The sequence below is a fragment of the Lytechinus pictus genome, chromosome 12, assembly GCF_037042905.1.
Source record: "Lytechinus pictus isolate F3 Inbred chromosome 12, Lp3.0, whole genome shotgun sequence".
NCBI lineage: Eukaryota > Metazoa > Echinodermata > Echinoidea > Temnopleuroida > Toxopneustidae > Lytechinus > Lytechinus pictus.
The window spans coordinates 13,859,939-13,883,317 of record NC_087256.1 but is presented as its reverse complement, the minus strand read 5'-3'; the positions used below and the strand labels follow the sequence as shown (position 1 = coordinate 13,883,317).

Below are 23,379 nucleotides of genomic sequence, written 5' to 3'. Positions count from 1 at the left end.
TGGATAATTATGCCCCTCCACGGCCTTACCGAATAAATCTGAAAATCGGACTGCAAGTCAGTCGAAAAGGGACAATGGGCTAGTCCACCGACATCATTATTCATAGCTTCGGAATGGATGATTCTAACAAAAAACAGAGGCCTCTATAATTATGATAATTTGCCTTATAAAAATTAGAGGAAGATTTCAATTGAAGTCTAAAAAGTGATTTTTTTTTCTTCATAAAAACATTTCCAGTAATAAAACAGATAAGTCAAGAAAAGTGCCTTCATTGTATATTTTTGTCTTTGAATAAAAAGCTCCCAACACTCAAGTCCTCACCCTCACTCTCCCCCGCCCTCCAACATTATAATATCAATGTATAAACAAAATCACAACAATACGTTCATTTTCACACCTCCATCATATTCAAGTACTGATATAAAAAATGTCAACTTCTAGAACAGTTATTATATACACTAACAGCCAAAAAAAGGTGACAATCAGACATTTACTTTAAGAATATATTTTTAAGGAAAAGGGGCAACACATTATTATATTGAAGGTTGATATATGTCATAATATAACAGTTGGCATTTCTGCAGATGTATGTAGAGGATCCACATACATCAAACTCTTTCAAAAGAGGGCCCTGTGAACAAATGCTAACAGGGGGAGCTGGTTTTAATTTTACAAGTACCCCTCTTCCCATGGTCAAGTTTAAAATCTTATTTATTAACATGTTCCCTAAAATATTCACAAATCTCAGTTACTCCCATATTTATCAGAACAGGTGCAAAGATATCTTGAAGTACATTCTCAATTCTCAGCTGTTATCTACCGTTTCGTTATCTCCTTCCCAAATTATTTTCAGTCATACCTTATACATTTCTTTTCAAACACATTCAATGTTAATTTCATAATTCTCAGGTATTACTTGTATGACCCATGTCACCATGACATCTTTCCCAAATTATTCTCAGTCACTACTTGCACTTTCACACTTCTTAAAGACATTCTATTGCAAGCTTTCATGGAGAATTTGGTAAATGTACCTATACCATTACTAGGTTTTGTCCATCAAAAAGATAGAAAATGATGTTTACAACCAATAGAGATTCTATGATATCCATTGTTTTTTCTTCTAGCATCATAATACATTCTTTATCTCACCATCAAAACTTGCCGAGAGTGTAGTGTCTGTGATTTGATTGATGCTACATCATTTATTGGTTGAACCTTCTGTTACATCGACTTTCATTGCTTTTTAGAGTCAGTTAGTCTTTTAGGCCCGAATTCACAAAGGTGGTTTTGAAAACCCACGGTTGAGTCCATGGTTTATGCAGATTTCCTGTATAAATTACGCTTAATTTAACGCGTATCGGGCGCTTGTATAAAAAATTCCAATGCTGATGCGCGCTTTTGTCACTATGTGCCAAATTGACGCCTGTTGCCGTGGTTATCCACGCTATTTTATTCATGAGTCCACTGTTTGAAGAGTGGACTCATGAATAAAATAGCGTTATATTAGGCGTAATTTATACAGGAAATCTGCATAAACCGCGGATTCAACCGTGGGTTTTCAAAACCACCTTTGTGAATTCGGGCCTTAGAGTCTGTGTAGTTACACTCAATTACCCATGAAAACTAAATCCAAGACCGACTTTAAATCAAATACAAAGACATACAGAATATATTTACGATTCTAAGCCAATTCTTGCACTTCATAACCTCTTACATCATGGCCTTTTCTTCAAATTATTCTCAATTATATTTTGCACAGCTCGTAAGAAAAGCACATTCATTTGTATGCACAAAATAATGTACAGTTCATTCATAATTCATGAGAAAAGATCAAAATTGTTTGTTATCTCTTGTATCTTTTTCATTACCTTCAGGAGGACTATATACTCTCAATGCAATAATCAGTTTTGAAATTTTTCACAAAACAATATACGAGAAGCAATCACAAAGAGAAATGCATTGAAATGATATTTTAATATCTTACAAAGCACATTAATATGATAAATGTATACTGCAAATCTTACAACCTTATACGTTTTTAAGGTAATTCTCTTCAGTATTTGGGTTTGTGCAGAGTAGCAGAATAAAATTTGAGCATTAAAGATATCTTTTGAGGTGATGAAAATTCATACAAAATTGTTGATCAAAATTTACTAAACAGTACTTTGAATCAAATTCATCATGTAAAGGAATAGTCATTGTTAATAAAATTTATAATAAAGCTATAAAATTGTTGTACATGCATGTAATAATGTCATGTACGGAGTTCGCTAATTAAGTGCCTTCATCTTTCATTAATGTACATTTTTAAATGAAAAGTAAATAATAAAAAGATTTAGTGACAAGGCTAAAGGATGGCTACATTGAGAACGATTGGTGGATGTTGGGACGATGAAGAAAGTTGGTGGGAGTACATCGAATCAGTGGCGTACCTAGGATTTTTCACAGGGGGGGGGCAAAACCGTCCGCCAAAAAAATTGACAAGCAAAAAAAAAAAGGTCTTCAATCACAAATAAAGGATTTTGTAACAGAATAAAAATTGACAAGAAAAAAAAAAAAAAAAAAAAAGGTCTTCAAGCTCGTCAGGGGGGCAATAAAGGTCTTCAAGCTCGTCAGGGGGGGCAAAAAAGTCTTTCAAGCTCGTCAGGGGGGAGGGGGGGGCAGGGATACGTCCTTTGCATGGGTTGTGGCTCGTCAGGTAGGTACGCTAGTGCATCAAATGTATGGGACATGTGCCAATTGTGGAGCCTCAACCTGTAAGTTAATGTCAAATTTGCCGGCAACAAGGAAACCAAGTGATGATGAGTTCCAGATACTTGTAACATCAATGACGGATCATCGAGATCTAAAGCCATAGGTGATTTTCCAATGGTTTAAGTTAGGAATAATAGTTCAGGGGGCCGTTTCATAAAGCCGTTTGCAAGTTAAGATTGACCTTAAGACCGACTGGTGATCCTTTCTTGTTGGAAATGATATTCACCATTAAATGTTAATTGGTGATTATTTAGCGTGTAAAAAGGGTTCGCCAGTCATTCTTAAAGTCTATCTTAACTTACGAACAGCTTTATGAAACCAGGTAATAAAAGAGGTAGCAAAAACAAAATTGCCTGCCTAAGCTATCACTCCTGAATCATAAATTACACTAGATTACATGTATTAACAATTTGTCCACAGCTTTTTGCGGCAAAGAGACAAGAAATATATATCTAAGACCAATTTTTTTGCCTCATTTATTTTAACGGTAATCTAAGATAGGCCATAAAATCACTGGATTACATTAGAGGAAGAAGATCAATTGTGGAGGTTCTTTGTCTGATCACCCTTTGAAAACTTTGATAGGTATTGCAAGTTTGTAAAATACAGAACAAAGACTTTTCTTTTCAGAAAATATGCCATAAATTACAATCAAGTGCAGTCGAATTGAATATTGAATTCAAATTATTTGTAACATCTAAATTGCAAACACATTCAACATCATTTTTATGAGCATTAATCATGAGAATATTTGAAGAAAATAGATCAAGATTTAAATCAAATTCACATTAATTACAGTCCAACAATACAATATATGTGAATGTAATTTATAAAATTGAATCTGCTTAATTTTGATGTGCAAATGAAGAAATACATTTTTGAAATCTAAAAGAATTCATGATCTGACAAGGATGCCAAATTGTTATCAAAGGCTAAAATTTCAACATTTAAACAGACTTCATCTTGTTTTAAAATCATTAAAGAAATTTAAGAAAAAAAACTGTCCAAGATTGTCTATACAATTCATATGGAGAATGACTATTTCTTAAAGAAATGTACAGCGCAAAAAAACCCTAAACAAGTGGAGTGCCTCTGGCAGTCTCCCCTGCATGCATTGCGTGATTCAATATAGCAGCAGTGCTGACTTTGAAAACAACTATAGAATAATCATTCACAAAAAACACATTCATATGATGATAAAATACTATGGTCGCTGACCCTAAATGACATTTGACCTTGATCGTCCACATAGAAAAACTTAGGTTAAGATTTGATATTGACGCCGCCGCAGTCGGAAACGCGGCGCCTATAGTCTCGCCCTGCTTTGTAAGCGAGACAAAAAACTAACATTTGTTAATAGGATCATCTACATGTAGTAGAGCTGAAAGGATATTAAATCAAATTACTTTCCACAAAAATCAAACCTTTCTCTCTGGCTCTTGGGTGACAATATCATTACTCACATATTGATTAGAGCCACAAGGGCATTAATTCATACTTCAACATATAGATAAATGCCCTTCTGGTTCTGGACAGACCATATACTTACATATTTACAAGACATGTAATGAAACTAAAATTTTGCACCATTCAAGTAGCAAATATGTACTTTATCACTGATTAATGTACAATTCATTGATACTTTTTTTTGCTTCATATCATTTTCAGCGGTCTCAGAGAATAACATTATTTCGCAATAATCCAGAACAACAAGTTCACTGCCATTTAACAAAACATGGATACCACAGATGTTGAAGATATTCAAAAGAATATATTCTCAATTTCAGGAGAAGCTGCTAAAATTCAGAGACTGAAATTCAAATGTTCACCTCTTCCGTTTCCTATCTTCTGCTGATATTCTTCGGGTAGGTTTACCTGAAGTAGATGCTTGATTAGCATTACTTTTAGATTTCTTGTTATCATAGTAATACATATCTTCATAACGATGAGGCCTCCTTTCTTCATCCCTCCCACTCATCCGTCTGGTGAAGTGACGATGGGGCTGCTGAGGTTGAGAGGGTGGATCAGGATCACGGGGTGAGGGGGAATGTACCGGTGATGGGGCAAGGGGAGGGGTAATGTTGCCTTGGCTTTTGCTCTTCGGTGCTGTCCTCTGTTCACTCGGTGAGTACCGTCTAGGAGGCGACACCCTCCTCGAATAGCGGGATGATCGACGCTCCGTCAGGGCGGAAGGTACCCTTGCCTCCACTTCCTTGACTGGTGTTGGGGAGTTTTTACCCTGGCCAGCCGTCAATGTACCAGATCTTGAACGTTCCCTAGTGAGGGGCTTCTTTTGGTCAGCACCTTGTGTAGGGGTAGGAGACTGAGTTGGTGTTGGAGACTGATGTCGTGTCCGCTTTGGAAGACCAAAGTACAAGTAATCGTCATCCTTACCTTGATGTGGGGAGAAGGTTCTTCTTCTTGGCCTTTTGCCATATCCCAACGAGTCATCTGAAGGGTCACTCTGACCACTCAAATTTCTGTCCCGTGTCCTATGGCCCAATACTTGCTCTTTCTCCTCTGGCACTTCTCCTTCTTCCATTTCTGCAAGTTCTCCCTCCTCAATCTCTTCCTTTTTGCTGTCTTCCACCTTTTCTTGGATTTGACTATCATCTTTTGGTGTGCTTTCCCTTGTCCTTGTTCCTTCTTTATCACTTGATGATCCTGTGGAGTAACTATGTCCAAGACTTTTACCAGACCCACCAGGATTACCAACAAGGACAATAGGAATAGCTGCCTGTCCATCATTGCTTGCATCTCTAATTCCTTCAAACTCCGATGGTTCATCCATGGTTGGAGTTGGTGGATTCTCCTGGGACTGAGAATCAGAAAGCTCATCTCCTGATATATCTTCAGTGAGCTTGGTAATTGATTCTCCCTCTGGTATAGGTGCCGCATCTTCATCCACCTCTCCTTCAGATCTCTCCTCCACCCTATCCTCATCAGCTTTGTCTTTTGCCGATGGTGGTATGATATCATCAAGCTCTTCATCTGATGATATCGCCTCAGTCTGTTGGAAAATGGAAGGCAATTTCAGTGATTTTTCTTCAGAATAAACTTGCTCCTCTGTGATTTCTCCCTCAGGTTCATCAAAATCACTTTCCTCGCTTGATATCTCCTCTCTCTCGAGGACAATAAAAGTTGGTACACTGTCTTCTGAAGGTGATTCAGTGTTCTTCTCATCATCCTTTGTATTGATTTGTCCTTCCTCTTTGTCCTCCTCTTGTTCTTTGTCCTCTTCTTGCTCTTTGTTCATTTCACTACTATCTTCAAGTTGCTCGCCTTCTTCCTCTGTCTCTAATTTTGTATCTTCCTCATGACATTCTTCTTCCATGACCCTCTCTGTTGTTGATGTATCCATTCCTTTATCCTCACCTCTGTCTTTGTCAGGACCAGCAATCTCTTCATTGGCCTCACTACTAAGAATATTTACTACGTCTGTGGATATAATTGCACTTTGTTTTTCTTCCATTTTCACATTAGTGGTGTCAGAATCAAGAATGTCATCTCCTGCTCTCTCTGTTTCATTTTCTTTCTCGTACTCAATTGCTGCATCCTCTTCTTTCTCAGTGCTGACTTTGCTCCGTTCTTCCACAGCATCTATTCTCTCATCCTCGGGCTCATCAACCTTATCTATGTTACTCTTTCCAATTTCCTCAATACTTTCAGTTTCAGTTTCTGGGCTTTTGATAGCTTCATAATCAAGGCCCCCTTCAGACTCCTTTTCAGGTATTTGAGGTGTTCCATCAGGGCTTACGGGTGATACAACTTCCAGTCTTTTCCCTTCATTGGTACTTTGAACTTGCTGATCAGACTCATCCATATCAACTGTTTCCGCAATTTCTTCTGGTACCACAGACTCTTCCACAGTTACTTGGCACTTCTTCCGCTCTGCCAATACTTGCTGCCATCTCGACTTCCTTGCCTTCTTCCCTGGGGCTGGGAAGGAAAACCTACAGTACGACTTCTTGCCTGCTTTTTCATCCCTAACCCTCATGGCCATGTACTTTGCTCTCTGCTGACTCTTCTTCAGAAGCTGTTTATAAGCCATGTCCAAGGTGAGTAGGTGATGGAACGGAATCTTGGAGTCCTTTCGCTTCTTGAGAAAGAACTCCTGTCTGAGGATAGATGGTTGTTCCCACTTGGTCTCCCTCCTGGGTTTAAAGTCCAGTGCTGCAGGACTGTCCTCACTCTGGGAGAGGAGGCTACGCTGGCGCTTGGCTTCACGTCTCTTCTCTTGTAGTTTCTGCTCTTTGAGCTGTTGCTTGGTATATTGTTTGGTCTCGGCTCCCTCATCCCCACTTCTACCTCTCCTCTGTTTCCTGGTCCCTGCGAAACATAAACACAAATATAGGTGCTAAAATTACAGTGCATTACATACGTGGACCAGCCAAACATAGATGTTAATAAGAAATCTCATCTCATAATCTCATATATTTTGCGGTTTCATAAGAAACTACTGTCTGTTCACTGCTAGTACCACTTAAACTCAATCTACACAATGTATCTAATTAATATCTACAATTCAATTTTCAATCTATTTTTCATCCAAAATACATTATGCATGAGATACCTGTAAAAGTCAACAAAAAAAAAGAAAATAAATTTTCTAAGCAGATGAAATTGAAGATAATTTTACCAATTTGAGATGGACTAGAAGCACTTTCCCTCTGACGTTCTCTCTCCTCCTTCATCTGTTGCCTGCGCTTCGCTCTCTCTTCCTTAGCCTCCGCCTGAATGAATATCAAAACAAGTGAGAAAGGAAATGAATTACATTATTTTGAATTTGATTGGCATGTAGGAACTGGGTTGAAAGTTTGCAGAGAAAATATAATGGACACTTTCTGGGCATTTTCGGGCATGCCAATACATGAAGCTAAAAATCTGCAAGTTAGCTCATGACAGGCACTACCTACAATAAAAGTAAATTTTTCTTAAGTAATATTATCACTGAAATGAAGATGGATTGAGGGACTTTAAAATGCTTAAAATTATGTTTTGGGGAACAGATGAACTTTTCACCCCCAATGACTGAGCAGCTGAATAAAATGAGGAATTCATTCCAACAGGGAGAGGTTTATTCAGAATATCATAGTAAGCATAATGTGTTTTTAAAAGAAAAAAATAGATATATCCCAGAAAATTAGAAAGGCATGGAAATTGCAAAATGCAAATAACACCATAAATGTTTTTAATTATTATTACACGTATTCTTGAAAGGGTAGAAACCACACACTTACATGTATATACTATGCATTTGATTAAGTATTTTCCACTTGAAATAAACATTCAAAATGTATAAAACTACAAGAAATTATTTCAACTGTTATTGATTCATCATGAGATCATTTCATTATTGCTTAAAATTTTTAATAAACATTCACTATAATGAAGTAAATCTCCATAGAATATTTGACATTGGCTTTCAATAAACCAGTAAAATGTTTCCTTTCAAGAATACTTATGGGAGCGAAAATTCACAACTGATTTAAATATAATGGGAATATAATCAATTGATCACGCCATAGCATTCATTAGTTAAACACAACTCTTTGGTAAAAGCAAATTGCACAAAACTGCAAGCTCAATGAAATGCTAACATGCAAGAATTTGCAGCTGTGAAAGTTCCTAGCATCAGGAATTAGTCTTTCTTCTGTGTTTAAAAAAACGTTATTACACTGTATATCATTTTAAGTGATGAAAATGTAATGAGCTTGGCTGAGGGGATAGGATTATGCATGGTAGACGATAGCATACGTGTCATGCAGCTGAGACTGATTTAGCACATGATTTCATAAGATAAATGAGTACTTAAACATGTCATGAAATATGGTGGAAGCACTTCCACAGAATATGTCTGTACAGTTTGAAATATTCGAACTGTATAATTGTTTTTATGTAGTTACCAGTATCATTTTGTAGCAATAGTACATGTACATTGTACTACATTGTAGCTTTGGCTTTGATATAACTGCTCTCATGGGTATTGCTTGTCTGAAATTTCACAGGATTTTATTTTTCCTTTTTTTTAAATATTACCTTCTAACAATTTGAAAAAAACTATAAACTATAACTCATGGTTAAATTACATGTAAAAAAAGCCACAATATCAAACAGAATAATGATTTGCCAGAGGATCAACATAAAGAAAAAAAAATGATCTTGCAATTCTTGCCACAGATCTTTTTTGGGGGGCGGCGGGAGATGTTAATTTGATAAGGGCTTTGGCAAACAAGGTTGAAATATCACTATCACTGCTGATTATGTAGACTCTAGTTTAATGATGTAAGATCATCTAATCAAAAAATTTAATCTCATTTTTGTTTGCTTGTCTGAAAATTTCACAGGGTTTTTTAAATTTTTTTTAATATATGTATATTATCTTCTAACAATTTGAAAAAATATAAACTATAGATGCTCTAACTCATGATAAAGGTAAATGCTAGTTTTGGTAACGATATCAAAATGAGTTCGTACAGAATCCAATGAAATGACCACCAAAGTATCTGTTTGTATAAATAAAACGCATGTGCCAAAGGATTCTGGAAGAAATTGTGTAATTGCTGAGAAATCAGCAAATAAGCACAGGATTCGGGTAGAGCGTCGGGCCCGACGCTCAAAGCAATAATTATACACTGTCCCACGTGCGCTTATCTGTGTTGGGGAAGTTCAGTCTGAACATTTTTCAGCGTAGATTTCAAGATTTCACAAAGTTCAGTTTATGTAACTGTACCAGATCTAGACCCTCGATGATATACTGACAATTAAGCCTGGTTTTACAGACTTTCTCATGAAATCAGTGTTTACTGCAACTACTGGAATTTCTCTTTAAACTAAATGTAAGCCACAATGTCAATTGTCAACAGAATAGTAATGTGATTTACCAGATCCACATAAAGAAAAAAAATTGATCTTGCAATTCTTGCCACAACTTATTTTATTTGGGGAGATGTTAAGTTGATAAATAACCTTGGGCTTTGGCAAACATCAGAGGTATAAAGATAAGATAATCGTATAAGCAGCAAACTCTGAGTTTACATACGTATGATCTTGAAAAAAATGTATTAAAAAATTGAAGTTTGAAATGAATATAAATGTAGGGATGATGATTTTCAAGGACATGTATAGCAGAAAGAAAGATGCTGCAATTATAAAGGCAATTCGTTCACAAACAAAATCTGCGTGAAAAAAAATTCCCCTTTTTTCAAGTGAAGCTAAGTTAGAATTCACCAGTGCCCTTTCATAAGCAAAATATATGTCAATAGAATTGGTTCCATTCAATAATAATAATACATAACATTTATAAGGCGCTTACTACGGGTGTTTCTAAGCACATTTACATTTGTAAGAGGAATTTTCATTTTCAGGCACTTTAATAGATGAAGAATTCTGGGTTTCTGTGAGGTATTTTATTCACATGTATAAAAAAATCATCATCCCACAATTAAAGAACAACATCACAAGAGCTTGGAATAATAAGCTGAAAAAGAAATGTTCAAATGAATCCAGTTACCAAGAGTGAAATGAAGATTTACATAAAAAATATTCTGTTTATATACCATGAAGTAGAAGTATGACTGCTAATTTGCTATTGCACTTTGCCACCATGTCAATTTGAATGATACTTTTCCACTACTATCCCGCTTGCCTGAAATATATATTACATGTATATTCTTTAAATAAGCTGTTTTTTTCTTCTTCAGAGATTATCATTTCTTTTTTTAAACACTTTTGGAAAAATCTGTTGAAATATCTCAAAATATGAAAGAGATTCTTAAATTTTGAGATACTCTGAATAAAATCACCTCACTCTTTTATCATTTGTCCATTTGCAGTCATCTACACGAGAAGCTATAGATCTACCAAAATGATAAAGAGACATAATTTTGAAAGATTTTCAACAAAAAATGATAATATTTTTAAAAAGAATTGTACTTTTCTTTCAAATTTTCATATTGCATTGCACTGGGACCTTCCAAAACGTGATAAAGTTCCAACAATGAAGGAATATCATGTTCAGGGAAACCTAGGCTCAGTGAAATTTGATATTGAATCTATCCACTTACAGAGTCTGAATTCCAATTATGATATCCTTTTTTTAAATAAAAATTGAAGCTCCAAGAGAAAGAAAACCAGAAAGTTATCAAAAAAAATATTCCAACAGTAAATACATGTAGGTGAGTTGTGTTAAGAATAGACTGAAAAGAATTCCAAAAGTGAAAATTTTTCCAAAAGTGAAAACAAAATTGAACACAAATTTTAACTAATTTACCCCCAGAGTCGGGGTAGATGACCCTGACTTTATCCCTCGAATCCCAGCTTCTGTTAATCCCACATGGATAATACAAAGGCAGCCTGGTTATAGTACAGAGAGAGGGTTAAAGTCAAAGAACAGAAAATGTTACAGAAACAACTTTTGTTCGTACATTTAAGGAAAAATAAGTCTTATTTTAGAGCTTCTACCAACATGGAATTTTGTGGGTAAACTTTAATCAATTACTGTGAACTTTCTCATGCCAAATGGTAAGTCACTGGTTTACATGAACCTAGTATTCTAATTGCTGCCTGCCATCTAAAGATTATTGGATAAAAGATGGGCAACAATACATTCTCTAGGCATCCAGGGGGGTAACTCACTTATTGTTAAAATCAATACCAAATGAGAGAATTGCTCCTTCATTCAATATCATTTTTGAGAGCGATATCAATTTCATGAACAGATTTTTACAAAAGTACTTTGGATCAATGCTAGCATTAGGATTCCGAATAAGAGTGATTTGAATCACTTCTAAATATTTTAAAATGTATGACCACTGTGCCCCACTAATTCTTGGCCCATCCAATGCTCAAATGAGGCTTTGGTTGAATGCATGTTTCTGGCTGGTCATGTGTGAGCAGTGTATCAAGGCGAAGTAACTCTAACACATGATGAAAGCTTGATTTTAATCCACAAAAAATTGATGTTCATGTAATAGCCACTCTGTCCCCATAAGGTTTTGAAAATTCAAATGTATAAAATACAAAATACATAATGGCTTTCCATCTCAGAGAATTCGAAATCTATTTTGAAACATATAAACAAAATATGTGCTCAATTTTGGGTTAGTGACCAAAATTTGAGTATACATGTATTTATTGGTGGGATCTAGTGTGCTTGTAAATGTTCCATAACAGTCTAATGGTAGTGGGATGGGATTGAAATCTGGTTGGGAAGACATCAGGCTGGGACGAGTATTAAGCCAAGAGAAATTTTCGCCAGAAAGGAACAAAACATTCCCAGTTTAAGTGATGAGTCAACATCTAACATCTACTGTGAATTTTTTTTTTTTAACAAGAAGCTGCTTTGGTCCACGAAAACAGGCAGCATTGAGAAAACGCAACTGATCGTTTGACTTTAATACTGAAGTCTGCAGAAGCTTCAGAAGGTCCATGATAAAAGCTTGCCCACAATAACTTACATTGGTAAAAGCTTATAAAATAATATTATCAAACAGCAATGTTACGTTACACGCCATACAGTTTAAATGTACCAAAAGTTTACCAAAGGTCACTGCACTCATAGAAGGGATTAATTGCAGTTAGTTCAAGCCTTTGAGAGTTGATGGCAGAGTCATAATGTGATGTGTTACTCTAGGCCCCGTCTTACAAAAAGTTACGATTGATCCGATCAATGGTAACTCTATGGAAATCCATCAGTGTCATAATTTTTTCTACAGGAAATTTGGGCCCCGTCCTACAAAGAGTTGCGATTGATCCCATCAAACGCAACTATGGAAAGCCAGCAAAGTCAACATATAAAATGCAAGTTTGTTCAAAAGATTTTCTAGATATCAATGTATATCCATGAATTCATTGATTTCTTTACAATTTGGTGTGTTCTCCTTTGTTTACAAAGGACATTTTGCAAATTTCCTGTAGAAAAAATTATGGCACTGATGGATTTCCATAGAGTTACTAACTCTTTGTAAGACGAGGCCCTGGAACTCATTTGAGTCATGATGGATTAACAAGCATACATGTATGTAATTGGGGGTTGGATGTCTGTCTGGACACATAAGAAAAACACAATCTACATTTTTTATAGACTTTTAAACTTGGATTTCACAAGATAAATGGGACAAACATCAAATTGTGAAAATTTATCCATAGTATTTTTAAAACATCTGTCCAAAATAAGATATGAATCAAGAATCCTACTTCTTTAGGATAAGTTAAAATTGTTATTTTCCTAAAGACTTTCCGGGCAAAGGTAACTTAACATAAGTATACTATCGGCTTTTAGCAGTGAAGTCACATGTTGGATTTCATAACGGCTTCCCCCATGAATAAAGCCTACACTGAAATATGAGGCAATGGGTGATTTCAAGTTCAGTGGTGACCTTTTGGTGTTGGTGTTAGGTCAATTCTTACACGATTATAACACCAAACATAAAATGAAGATGTTCCTGAAAAGTCACTCACTACTTGTTGAGGTGTTAATAATGTGATCTGGATCAGTTTTACAAACTATGAATAAGTTATGGATCCAGGGGAGGCAATCCAAATTTCAACACCAACACCGGACTTGAAATCACCCATTGAACTCAGAGGGGTGTTTCTACTTAAAAATGAGGCTGAGAGTGGATTTAACTTTTTGTTTAGGTGCCTTACAGTGACTGCTAATACAATTTTACAATATGACTCTGCCATCAGAAAGATGAACTTTATCTTCTCTTTTGATAATAAAAAAGATTAGATGAGAAGTCCAAATGATACCAAGCTGGATTTTAAAACGGAAGTTCACCCTCATAATCTCAAAGAATTTCTCTCCATAGAAACCAACACCTCCAGATCATTTTTGTTTTAAAGAGAACTACATGTAGTTGACTCTCTCTTAGTGTTAGATATTCAACTAAATTTTAACTTAACCAAAAATTTTATAAAGTGATCAAAAGGCATCATTGGTCATTTTATTAAAAAGAAATGTGCATGCACGAATCATTAATTAATGATATCGGGAAATAAAATTATAGCTTTGGACAATGAATCTAAAAATAAGTGAGAGAGTTAAAGAGCAGTCTCTTCTTTTCCTGGAGACCCAAAACGAAAAGAAATAAAATCTAATAAAAAAGTAATTTCCAATCTGGATATGATTCTTTCAACTTGCAGCCAACAGTCCCACTAATTGCGCATTGAGCCAATGACTATTATTGAAATGATGTTTGATTATACAGCATGTTATGTGAGTGAGACTTACCACACTGGACAAACGTGTGCACATGAAGTGGAGCATTACATGTATGTTTATAAGCAAAATCCATTTGTTGCTGAAATTATTTTGTGTACACGAAAGTAGAATTATGATGTCATAACAGATTTGCTGTGTGGTTTGATATACATGTAAAACAGAATTTATAATTGAATTTTTTAATCACCCATATGAAATTGTCAAGTTAGGTTTAAGAGAATACAGTTCATGTACATGTACACAAGGCATTCCCCAACACTGCCAAAGAAATCCTTGATATATAACAGAAAGATAATCTATGAAAGTGTGTTGACCCAACATAATTTCATCTTCTTAATCCACATCTTTCAATTAAAAAAAATCAAATATGCCTTGGTATCCAAAATCAAAATGTCAACATTTGAATCGATGTATTGAGTATTTTACCCGATTTTCTTTTCATTTTTCCATGGACCCTATGGCCCGTATTCTGAAGTCGGGTCTAACTTAAACTAAGGTTTAAAGTTGTAGTTTAAGTGTGGGAAGCCAAAAGTATCAACATTTTTATCAAGTTGTATGTTTCTTATGTTTACTGTGCTCTTTCCTGATTCATCGATGGTGAAGACGATAATCTTTTTATACTTTCAAGACCAAAAATATGAATCTTAATAATTATGAATGATTTGAGAGCCAAATTAGCTGAAGTATGTTATCTCTACTGTTAGTGATTTATGTAGCAATTGGCTGTCCATACTTAAACCACAACTTTAAACCTGAGTTTAAGTTAAACCCGACTTCAGAATACGGGCCTATGGCTTTTCCATGTTGTGTGTGAAAGTGAATGTGTTTAGAGTGTACACGCATGCAACAATTGTGCATCGTGCCTACTGATGCTCAGTGTGAACATGTGCATGTATGTGTCCAGTGTGACAAGCCTGTAAAGGTGAGAAGGTGAAAACAGGGCACCTTGGATCCTGATGCTTTGTGATGTTTATCAATCCATACTTTAGTATCCTGTTTCATATTGAAAGAAGAACACATAACAAGTACTTAGATTTGAATGGCCATTGTCATTATGGATATCATTGGACTTTTAATTAATAATAATATTTACAATATTATTGTTTTAATTACTTACACTTGTATAATTTTTCTTCATCAACTCCAAATGAAGGTATAATTTAAATGCACCTTTTCATTAAAGCAGTCTTCCTCGTTTTCAAAGTAATAAATATAATAAATGGAAAAATCAGGTTAACTGCAAAATGAAATTCCTCTCCACATCCTTGAGAAGAACCTTCACTTCAATGTATTATCTTATTTAATGTTTTCAGATATTCTGATCAAGCGTACTGTAAGTAACTCATTAAAGGAGAATGAAACCCTTGAAACCAGCTGAATCCATATCAAAGAGAAAAATCAAAGAAACATATTGTTGAAAGTTTGAGGAAGATTGAATGAATAATAAGAAAGTTATGAGCATTTGAATATTGAGATCACTAATGCAATGTAGATCCACCTATTGGCAATGCGACCAAGATCTGTGATGTCACACACGTACAACTCCCTCATTACTTTAGTACTTATTTCACTTATATTCTCACTTTTATAGAGTCTATCACAAGGTGAGGTGTTCTCTTTATGAGAGGACAAGTACAGATGTTTCACAACATTATATCATTGATGAATCGTTTGTCATATATGATATGATTAGAATGAGCAAAAAGAGATGTTTTGGGGTATATTTTCTGTGTCCAAAAGGGGAGAGTTGTTCATCTGTGACATCATAGATCTTGGTCGCATTGCCAACGGGAGGATCTCCATAGCATTAGTGATCTCGACATTCAAATGCTCATAACTCTTCTATTGCTAGTCCTATTTTACTCAAACTTTTGTTGATCTTATTCTTTGATTTTTCTGCTTTCACAAAAGCTAACTTGCTCCAAGAGTTTCATTCTCCTTTAATATCCATCACATGTTATTTTAATGGAGCAAGCAAAATCAATCAACATTGGAGAGGAATTGACAATCTTAGTCTTGGAAGTACTAATATGTGTGTTAATGGGTCATTAATGACATACATAAGATTTCAAAGACAAACCAGATCTATCATTTTAATGATTGAACAATAAGTAATTAAGTACATACTACCAAGAAAAACATTACTTGCCTGAGTGATAGATTTAGACATTTCCTCAATTATCGATAACCTTCATCAAAAACAATCTTCACTTAGTTGATGAAACAACACAGAGTTTGCAAAGCCCTAGATACATTGAGCTACAACAGCATGGATGATTCTACAGTAAAATCTCATATCATATACTACACTGCATAGCCATGCTAACCGAATGGCATTGTGTGAAACATGCAGCAAATTACAATACATAGAGTAGTTAGGACAGACAAGGATTGGATCTGCCCTTGAGGAGGCTGAAACAGCCATCTCAATCAACTTACCGCTCTCTTTCTCCTCTCTGCCTTTGTCTCCTCATCCTCTATATCCATCATGTGTTGTCTCTTCCATCTAGCCTCAGCCACCGGCTTGGGGGATGTCTTCCCTCCTGTAGATGATGCAGGGGACACGCTTCTTTCTGGGGCCTCGTCCTTCGAGGGAATGGGCGAGGAAGTGGGCTTGTCATCACTCTTGGATTGGTCTGGTAACTTTCCTGAGGGTTGGAAATCAGTGTTGATGAGGATCATTATCAAGGAATCAAACTGATTTATCAATATTTGAAAAGGCAGCACGGAAAAAATACCCAAAGTTTGTGGTTTAGTTCTTACAGTTCTGGTGATTTTTTTTTTACTTTCAGAAAAAAAGTGTAATATTTTTAAGTCTACAAATAAGAGTGACCAGACAGGATTGTCAAATATTCTCATTATTTGTCCTACATTTCGAACAATCATGTAAAAAAAAATCAAATTCTACTCGCCACAAGTAGAATAAAAGAAAAATAGTATACATACTTGAAGTTTCAATGCAATCACTATCTTTATTTTTCTCAGTAAGCCCTACATGTGTATGTTGCAATGTTAATGAACTGTAGACAATAAAATGACACAAGGCAGAACAGTATGAAATAGCATGCCAAATTTGGGGTTAAATTGTTATCTAATAAAATTACCTGTATTTTTTCCATAGTCATCAGTATCTTCTTCTTCTTCACTACTAGAGGATGAGCTAGATGATGAACTAATCTTATCATCAAACGATGAAAGATCGCTGGTATGCACAGAGCTAACAGTCACATCAGATACATGACTCTCAGAGTCAGAGGCCTCAACAGGGAAATAGTCTCTCTGGTTTGTCTTATAGTTACTATTCATTTCTTCTTCTTCAAAGTCCATATCTGAACTTGATGAAGATACATCCTCCAAGTCTTTTGAAAGACTATCTTCCTCATCCTTGGGAATGACTGGAGATGGTGTCCAATCCTCATCACTCTCTGAGTCATCTTGGGCAGCTGCTATCTCTTCCCTTGTGTAACCTCTGCGTTTTGTCCTAACTGGTCTTGAAGTTCTCTTCTCCTCTCCACTGCTCGTTGGTTCATCCTTGACTTGTGTAGCGGGGAGGTCTTGAGCTTCACCCACTTTTGAAACTTTGATGTCAACAGGTAAATGTTTTCTTTTTCCAAGTAATGGACTAATTTGCATGTCACCAGCAAGATCATCTTCTGATTTGATGCTCTGGGAAGGACTACCTTCTTTAGCAGCTTGCTTACTGTCTTCTGCCTTATCTTTCATTGGTGACATTGTTTTTCCTTTGGGAGATCCACCCTGATCCCCAGCAGCTCTTGCTGTAGCCCTCATCAAAAGTTTCTTAGCAGTTGCTTTGGTAGGGTCCATACGGACGACCCTGACCACCTTAGTGCCATCTGCTTTTCGAACCACCACTTTCTTCAGAATCACTCTTCTCTTTCCTGGAGCAACCTTCCCAGGAGATGTCTTTCCAGGAGTAGACTTGGTGGAGGAGGCAGGAGACAATGTTTTTGCAGGAGTAGTTTTTGCAACTACCTTCGGTTTGTCCTCCTCACTATCAATGCTAAGCGGATCAGATGATATGGAGTCTAAACTTGTTGAGGATACAGAAGATGTGCGCCTTCTCTCTGGTATCAAGCTGGGTGGCAGTGGCGGTGGGGATGCTTCCCGAGAGCGAGGCAGGGGAGGAGGCTTGGGCTTTTCCTGGACAGCAGTTGAATCTGGCAAGGGAGGAGGCTGGGGTTGATCCTGGGTTTCACCAGGCAGCGGGGGTGGCTTCGGAAAGGAAGTTGCAGCACTCCATCCAGGAAGAGGACTATCTGTAGGAGATCCTTTCACACCCAAAAACACAGGACTTGAGCTGGAACCAGTGCCCCCTGTATATAAGAAAATATAAAATATGAGCATGATGATGATAGAGCAATCAGTTAGCCTTAGTGTTTTTAGAAACAATTTAAAGACAGATTTACTGAAGAAATACTTAGATCAGTAAACGCATGCCTGCTGGTTATATCTTGTCTAACTTCATAAATTGTATTTTGCCACAATTATGTATACAAAAAATAGAGCTCTGCTTATTTTCTTTATTTTTCCTCTTTTCGTTCTTCTTTTCGATTTTTCAGATTCTTATACTTTAGGTCTAATAGAATTCGTTTGCATTCTGCATTTCACTTTTTGGTTACTTTTTAGTGTATCTTTTGTAAATATATTATGTATATCAGTACTTTGGTTATTTACTCCAAATTGTTTCATATTTTTGTTTGCTTGTTCTCATAGGTTTTAGATGATTGATAATGTAAGTTTATAACATTCTGGTGGCCTATGGCCCACAAGCTAAGCTTCTTAGTAGGTCACCACATTTCATTTCCATCTTGTCTCATGGGTGTTGCTAATGTTCCATAAAAAGTAGTGCATGTATTATGTATATTATTCTGTAATTATATAAATTTGTTCTTTGCTATTCACTTGTATTCCAATGATTTACTGTTGATGTTGTTTAATATTGGAATTGAAAGGAAATAACGATTTGAACATTCATTCATTCAAATTAAAAGTTATTACAATCTAATACATGTACGTCAGCAAAAATCAAGGTCCATGAAAATTAAGGACATTACATTCAGAGTGACCGGGTTGAGTGGGTTGTGTAGGTGCAGATGTATTCTCTGTAGCCTTGTTATCACTGGAAGAGGGTGCATTATCACTGTGGAGGTACTCCTTGACAACCGTCTCAATGCGAGGGAGGAAAATCTGTTGGATCTGGGCATCTACCACCTGTTCAATGATTCTCTCTACACCCGAGGCAAGCATTTCAGATCTATACAAGTTAAAGATAATAGAAAGCATGAATGAGACACATTAATGAGATAGGATCATTGGATGCACTTGCTCATGCTTTGAAGGCAATAGATAATACTGACAAAGCTTAGCTATAAAGGTAACACTTCATTATATCATTAAATCTAAATACTAACCTTGAGTACATAAAACTAACAAATAATAATAGAAGGAATTTTATGAAGAACATTCTAAAGGGAATGATCTTCTCCATATATAATTTGGTTGAATCTTTACTTGTCGTCATTAAAATCTTTAAAAAGTAAACATCTCTTAAAGTTTAAACGCACTACAGTGCTGTATATTACAGCAAATTCCTAATCTAATGGATTCTGATACATGTATCTTATCTAGAAATTAGATACAAGAATCTACAAAAAAAGAGAGATCCACTGAGATAGTCATATCATGGAGACCTATCTGACAACAACCTAATTAGCTTTATGAATGCTGATTCAAATTTAAGAAAATATCGGTAGAAAAGCTGTCTTACCCATTAATTTGTCTCCTCAAGCTGTTCCTTAGTTGGTTTTTGTTCATATCTGGTGTCCATACGAAATTGGCCAGGAAGGAAGACACGTAGCCCTCAACTCGGGTCCCTAAGTTCTGGTATGCAGGCTGATCAAATACAAAATTGAATGTTTTAGATAAATGAGACTTACACTTGACAAGCAGGCATGAAAAGTGGGGTTTAAAACAAAAACTTATTTTTTTAAAGTGTAAAGCTTTCTTTTAATTTGGGTATCAAAATCATGCAATGTGGTGCATTATTTCATTAGATTTACATATTTTTATTGCTTTCTTTTTTTTATATCACTCAAGGGGATTTGATTTCATCAAGGAAATTTGAATTCTGAACACCTAAAAACTGATAATTTTCATAAGTTTTTGTTGTAAATTTCTCACATATACTAAGCAATGAATAAATCTTTAATGTGTAGACTCTATACATAAACCTATTTTATTCAAATCAATCGGCCGAGATGTCCGGTATTTAGGAGAGTCAAATATTAGGAAGGATGTTGAGTTTCCCGCCGTGCGGAAACCCTGCAGCGGCCAAATTTGCAAAAAATTTTGCAATAGGTTATTTCCGGAAAAAAAATCACTTCCCACTTGCAAGATTTTTTTTGGTCATCGATCTTTTAGAGTCCAAAATTAGTGAGGATCACAAGAATATTTGGAAGTCAAAATCATGGATTTTACCCCTGGAATATTTTTTTTGAGCAGTAACCTGGGTCTCAGGCAAATAAATAGGTCTATATGTCCCGCTGAGACTTGGTCTGGCTCCGGGGCATCCCCTCCGACGCGCGCGTCCGTAACGTTGGGGAAGAACAATATATTTTTCTTATTTTTTGATGAAATCGATAGCGTAGAAATGTCGGAAATGAAGTTGTATCCCATGTACATGATTTAGGGCTAGATCTTTTTAAAGGAAAGTAGAAATCACGTGGGCGAAAGTTTGAAGTTTTTTGGCGGTACGTGTAGCTGAATGCAATCGAATCCCTGACCCTGGTTCTGTGGAGAGTTAACCCAGGGAGCTCCGGCCCGCTTCCCAGGAGTCCATCGTGCATTTAGACTCTAGACACGGGACTGGGGTCTCAATAACTTTTTTTTTAATGTGAAAACAGAAATTAGGCACTTACCACGATCATATGGATGAAGGTCTATCGTGTGACAGCATCCTGACATCGAGGCACAGACTGGAACTTCAAAAAAACGAAAAGTTTTGTCGCGATACCTCTCCTTTTAAAATTCATAGCAAAATGGCCGATCGAGACCGGTATCGAATTTGGCCAAGTCTATGCGCTAGCGCTATATAGCCTTGGTCTCGATCGGCCATTTTGTTTTGAATTTTGAAAGGAGAGGTATCTCGACAGAACTTTTCGTTTTTTTTTTAGGTTCCAGACTGTGTCTGTGCCTCAATGTCAGGATGCTGTCACACGATAGACCTTCATCCATTTAATCGTGGTAAGTGCATAATTTCTGTTTTCACATTTATTTAAAAAAGTTATTGAGACCCCAGTCTTGTGTCTAGGAGTAGACTCTAGATGCACGGTGGCTGAGCTCCCTGGGTTAGTGGAGAGTAAATATACGTTAGTAATGATCATGATGATTTTTACTCTCTGAGTCTAAGAGCCTCCTGTCCTGACTACCCACCTCAATGTCCTGTCATCCAGTGCATGAATTGAATTCTCTCTTTCTCTCAATCACATTCACGACCTTGCAATTTTGTCCAATGCCAATGCCATTAGTGGCATTGCGCTTAGCCAGGCGGCTTCTAGAGAGTAAAAATCATTTACTAACGTAAGGTCACTCTCATGAAGCCAGGCCTTCTATCCCATAGACCCACACAATGGAAGCCAAAACCTGAAACTTTCACCCCCGAGATTTCTACTTTCCTTCTAAAAGATCTAGCTCTAATTCATGTACATGGGATAAAACTTCCCCAACGTTACGGACGCGAGTGTCGCGTAACGTTGGGGAAGTACAATAAGAAACAAGATGGCGGCGTAAACATCGGGCAAGTCTCTTCCGTCTTTTCACAATATTTTTTTCATTTTTTTGATGAATTCTTGTTTTAAGAATAACAACGAGAGCGTAGAAATGTCGGAAATGAAGTTTTATCCCATATAGGCCATGTACATGATTTAGAGCTAGATCTTTTACTTTTTTTTTAGAAGGAAAGTAGAAATCTCGGGGGTGAAAGTTTCAGGTTTTGGCTTCCATTGTGTGGGTCTATGGGATAGAAGGCCTGGCTTCATGAGAGTGACCTTACGTTAGTAAATGATTTTTACTCTCTAGAAGCCGCCTGGCGCTGCGCTGGCAAAATTGCATTGCATTTCCATTGCCAACAAAATTGCATTTTCCTCCCGTTTTTATAATTTATTTAAAAAGAAATTGCAACTGTGAAATTGATGCTTTACTGTATTTAGATATCAATCATTAATACGCGGATTTATTTTTAGCCTAGAATTTTGAGCTGGCTTCGCCTTCGCCACCTCCTTACCAGACCCGGGCGGTGTCCTAGGCCAGGCTACGCTCCCCAACGCGGCCGGCGCGGAGCGGCAAGCTCACTCACCTTCGTGTCAACATCTGCGAGACAGTCACGGCGAAACTGATCGAAAATTCCTTGGGATTTTACTCTGTCCACTATTCTTGTGACTAGAGCGGGATCAACCCCATTAGCTGTAGCAGACATGATCCCAATCAGATCTAGATCTACTTCAGATAATAACAAATGGCTGATGAGAACAGAAAATTCCTGGCCTGGGGCTGGGAGTTTAATTGAAAATGCACCGCAATTACAGTTCGCCCAGCTGTCTTGTCTGGTCGACGCGCATCGCGAGCGCACATAATTAATCAAATCGACCACTTTTCTGGAAAGGTCGTTCCCGACTGTGTTATGTTGACCTACTGTGCCAAAAGAGAATAAATGTGATCTTTCAGCATTTGCAACTATGGTTGCAAATGTAACTTTCCTTGCCTTTTAGTGTTATGGAAAAGAGTAGATTCTTAGCTATGTTGCTTGCTATATTACTTGAAGAAATTTATGAACTCTGAGAACTTGAGACAAGTTAGTTTAGTTTCCAAAATAGGCTAAGGGAGAGAACCCATTGAAAATGAATCATGGACCCACTACTATAGTAGGTTCATGGATCACCCAAGCATCACCCGAGCATGAAAGAATTTAATATTAAAAAAATCTTATCAAACATTATGAAGAGATCAAAAATGGCAGACACTAGCTGACTACTTTTTTTTCATTATCAATGTTTCATTGATTTGTGTTCAATTATTTGAAAGCTAGTAGCCATACCATACTAATGAATACAATATAAGACTAATAATGAGTTTCTGGCTCATAATGACAGTGGGTACATAATTTTCAATCCATGAGAAGTGTAAGTGTAAGATAACTCAAGTTTTGATAAATTATTTAATGTCAGAAAAAATGTGGGGTTTATCTTTACAATAAACTACACTACTGCATGTCCATGAAAAACAAAATGAGAATTTGTTAAATGTTTTATCATGATTTAATCACTGCATAATTAAAAGTCAAGTGCACCCCAGGAAAAATGTTAATTTTAATCAACTCT

The 23,379-nt window shown here is 36.4% G+C and overlaps 1 protein-coding gene across 2 annotated transcripts; it reads right to left on the bottom strand.

Annotated features, from left to right (window-relative positions):
• Positions 1–1,671: 1,671 nt before the first annotated feature.
• On the bottom strand, positions 1,672–22,615 carry LOC129272433 (biorientation of chromosomes in cell division protein 1-like 1). 2 transcript variants are annotated; one of them, XM_064107344.1, is made up of 8 exons: positions 22,359–22,602; positions 19,773–19,897; positions 19,060–19,259; positions 17,089–18,318; positions 16,424–16,632; positions 14,930–14,977; positions 7,397–7,490; positions 1,672–7,086 (listed from the first exon to the last, which is right to left on the bottom strand). In XM_064107344.1, exons 1-8 carry the CDS (start codon positions 22,476–22,478, stop codon positions 4,583–4,585), a joined length of 4,530 nt encoding a protein of 1,509 aa, XP_063963414.1. In that variant the 5' UTR covers positions 22,479–22,602; the 3' UTR covers positions 1,672–4,582. The 2 variants fall into 2 exon arrangements, with proteins under 2 accessions (XP_063963414.1, XP_063963413.1); XM_064107343.1 differs by lacking the exon at positions 14,930–14,977 and having other exon boundaries at positions 22,359–22,615.
• Between the last annotated feature and the right edge of the window lie 764 nt (positions 22,616–23,379).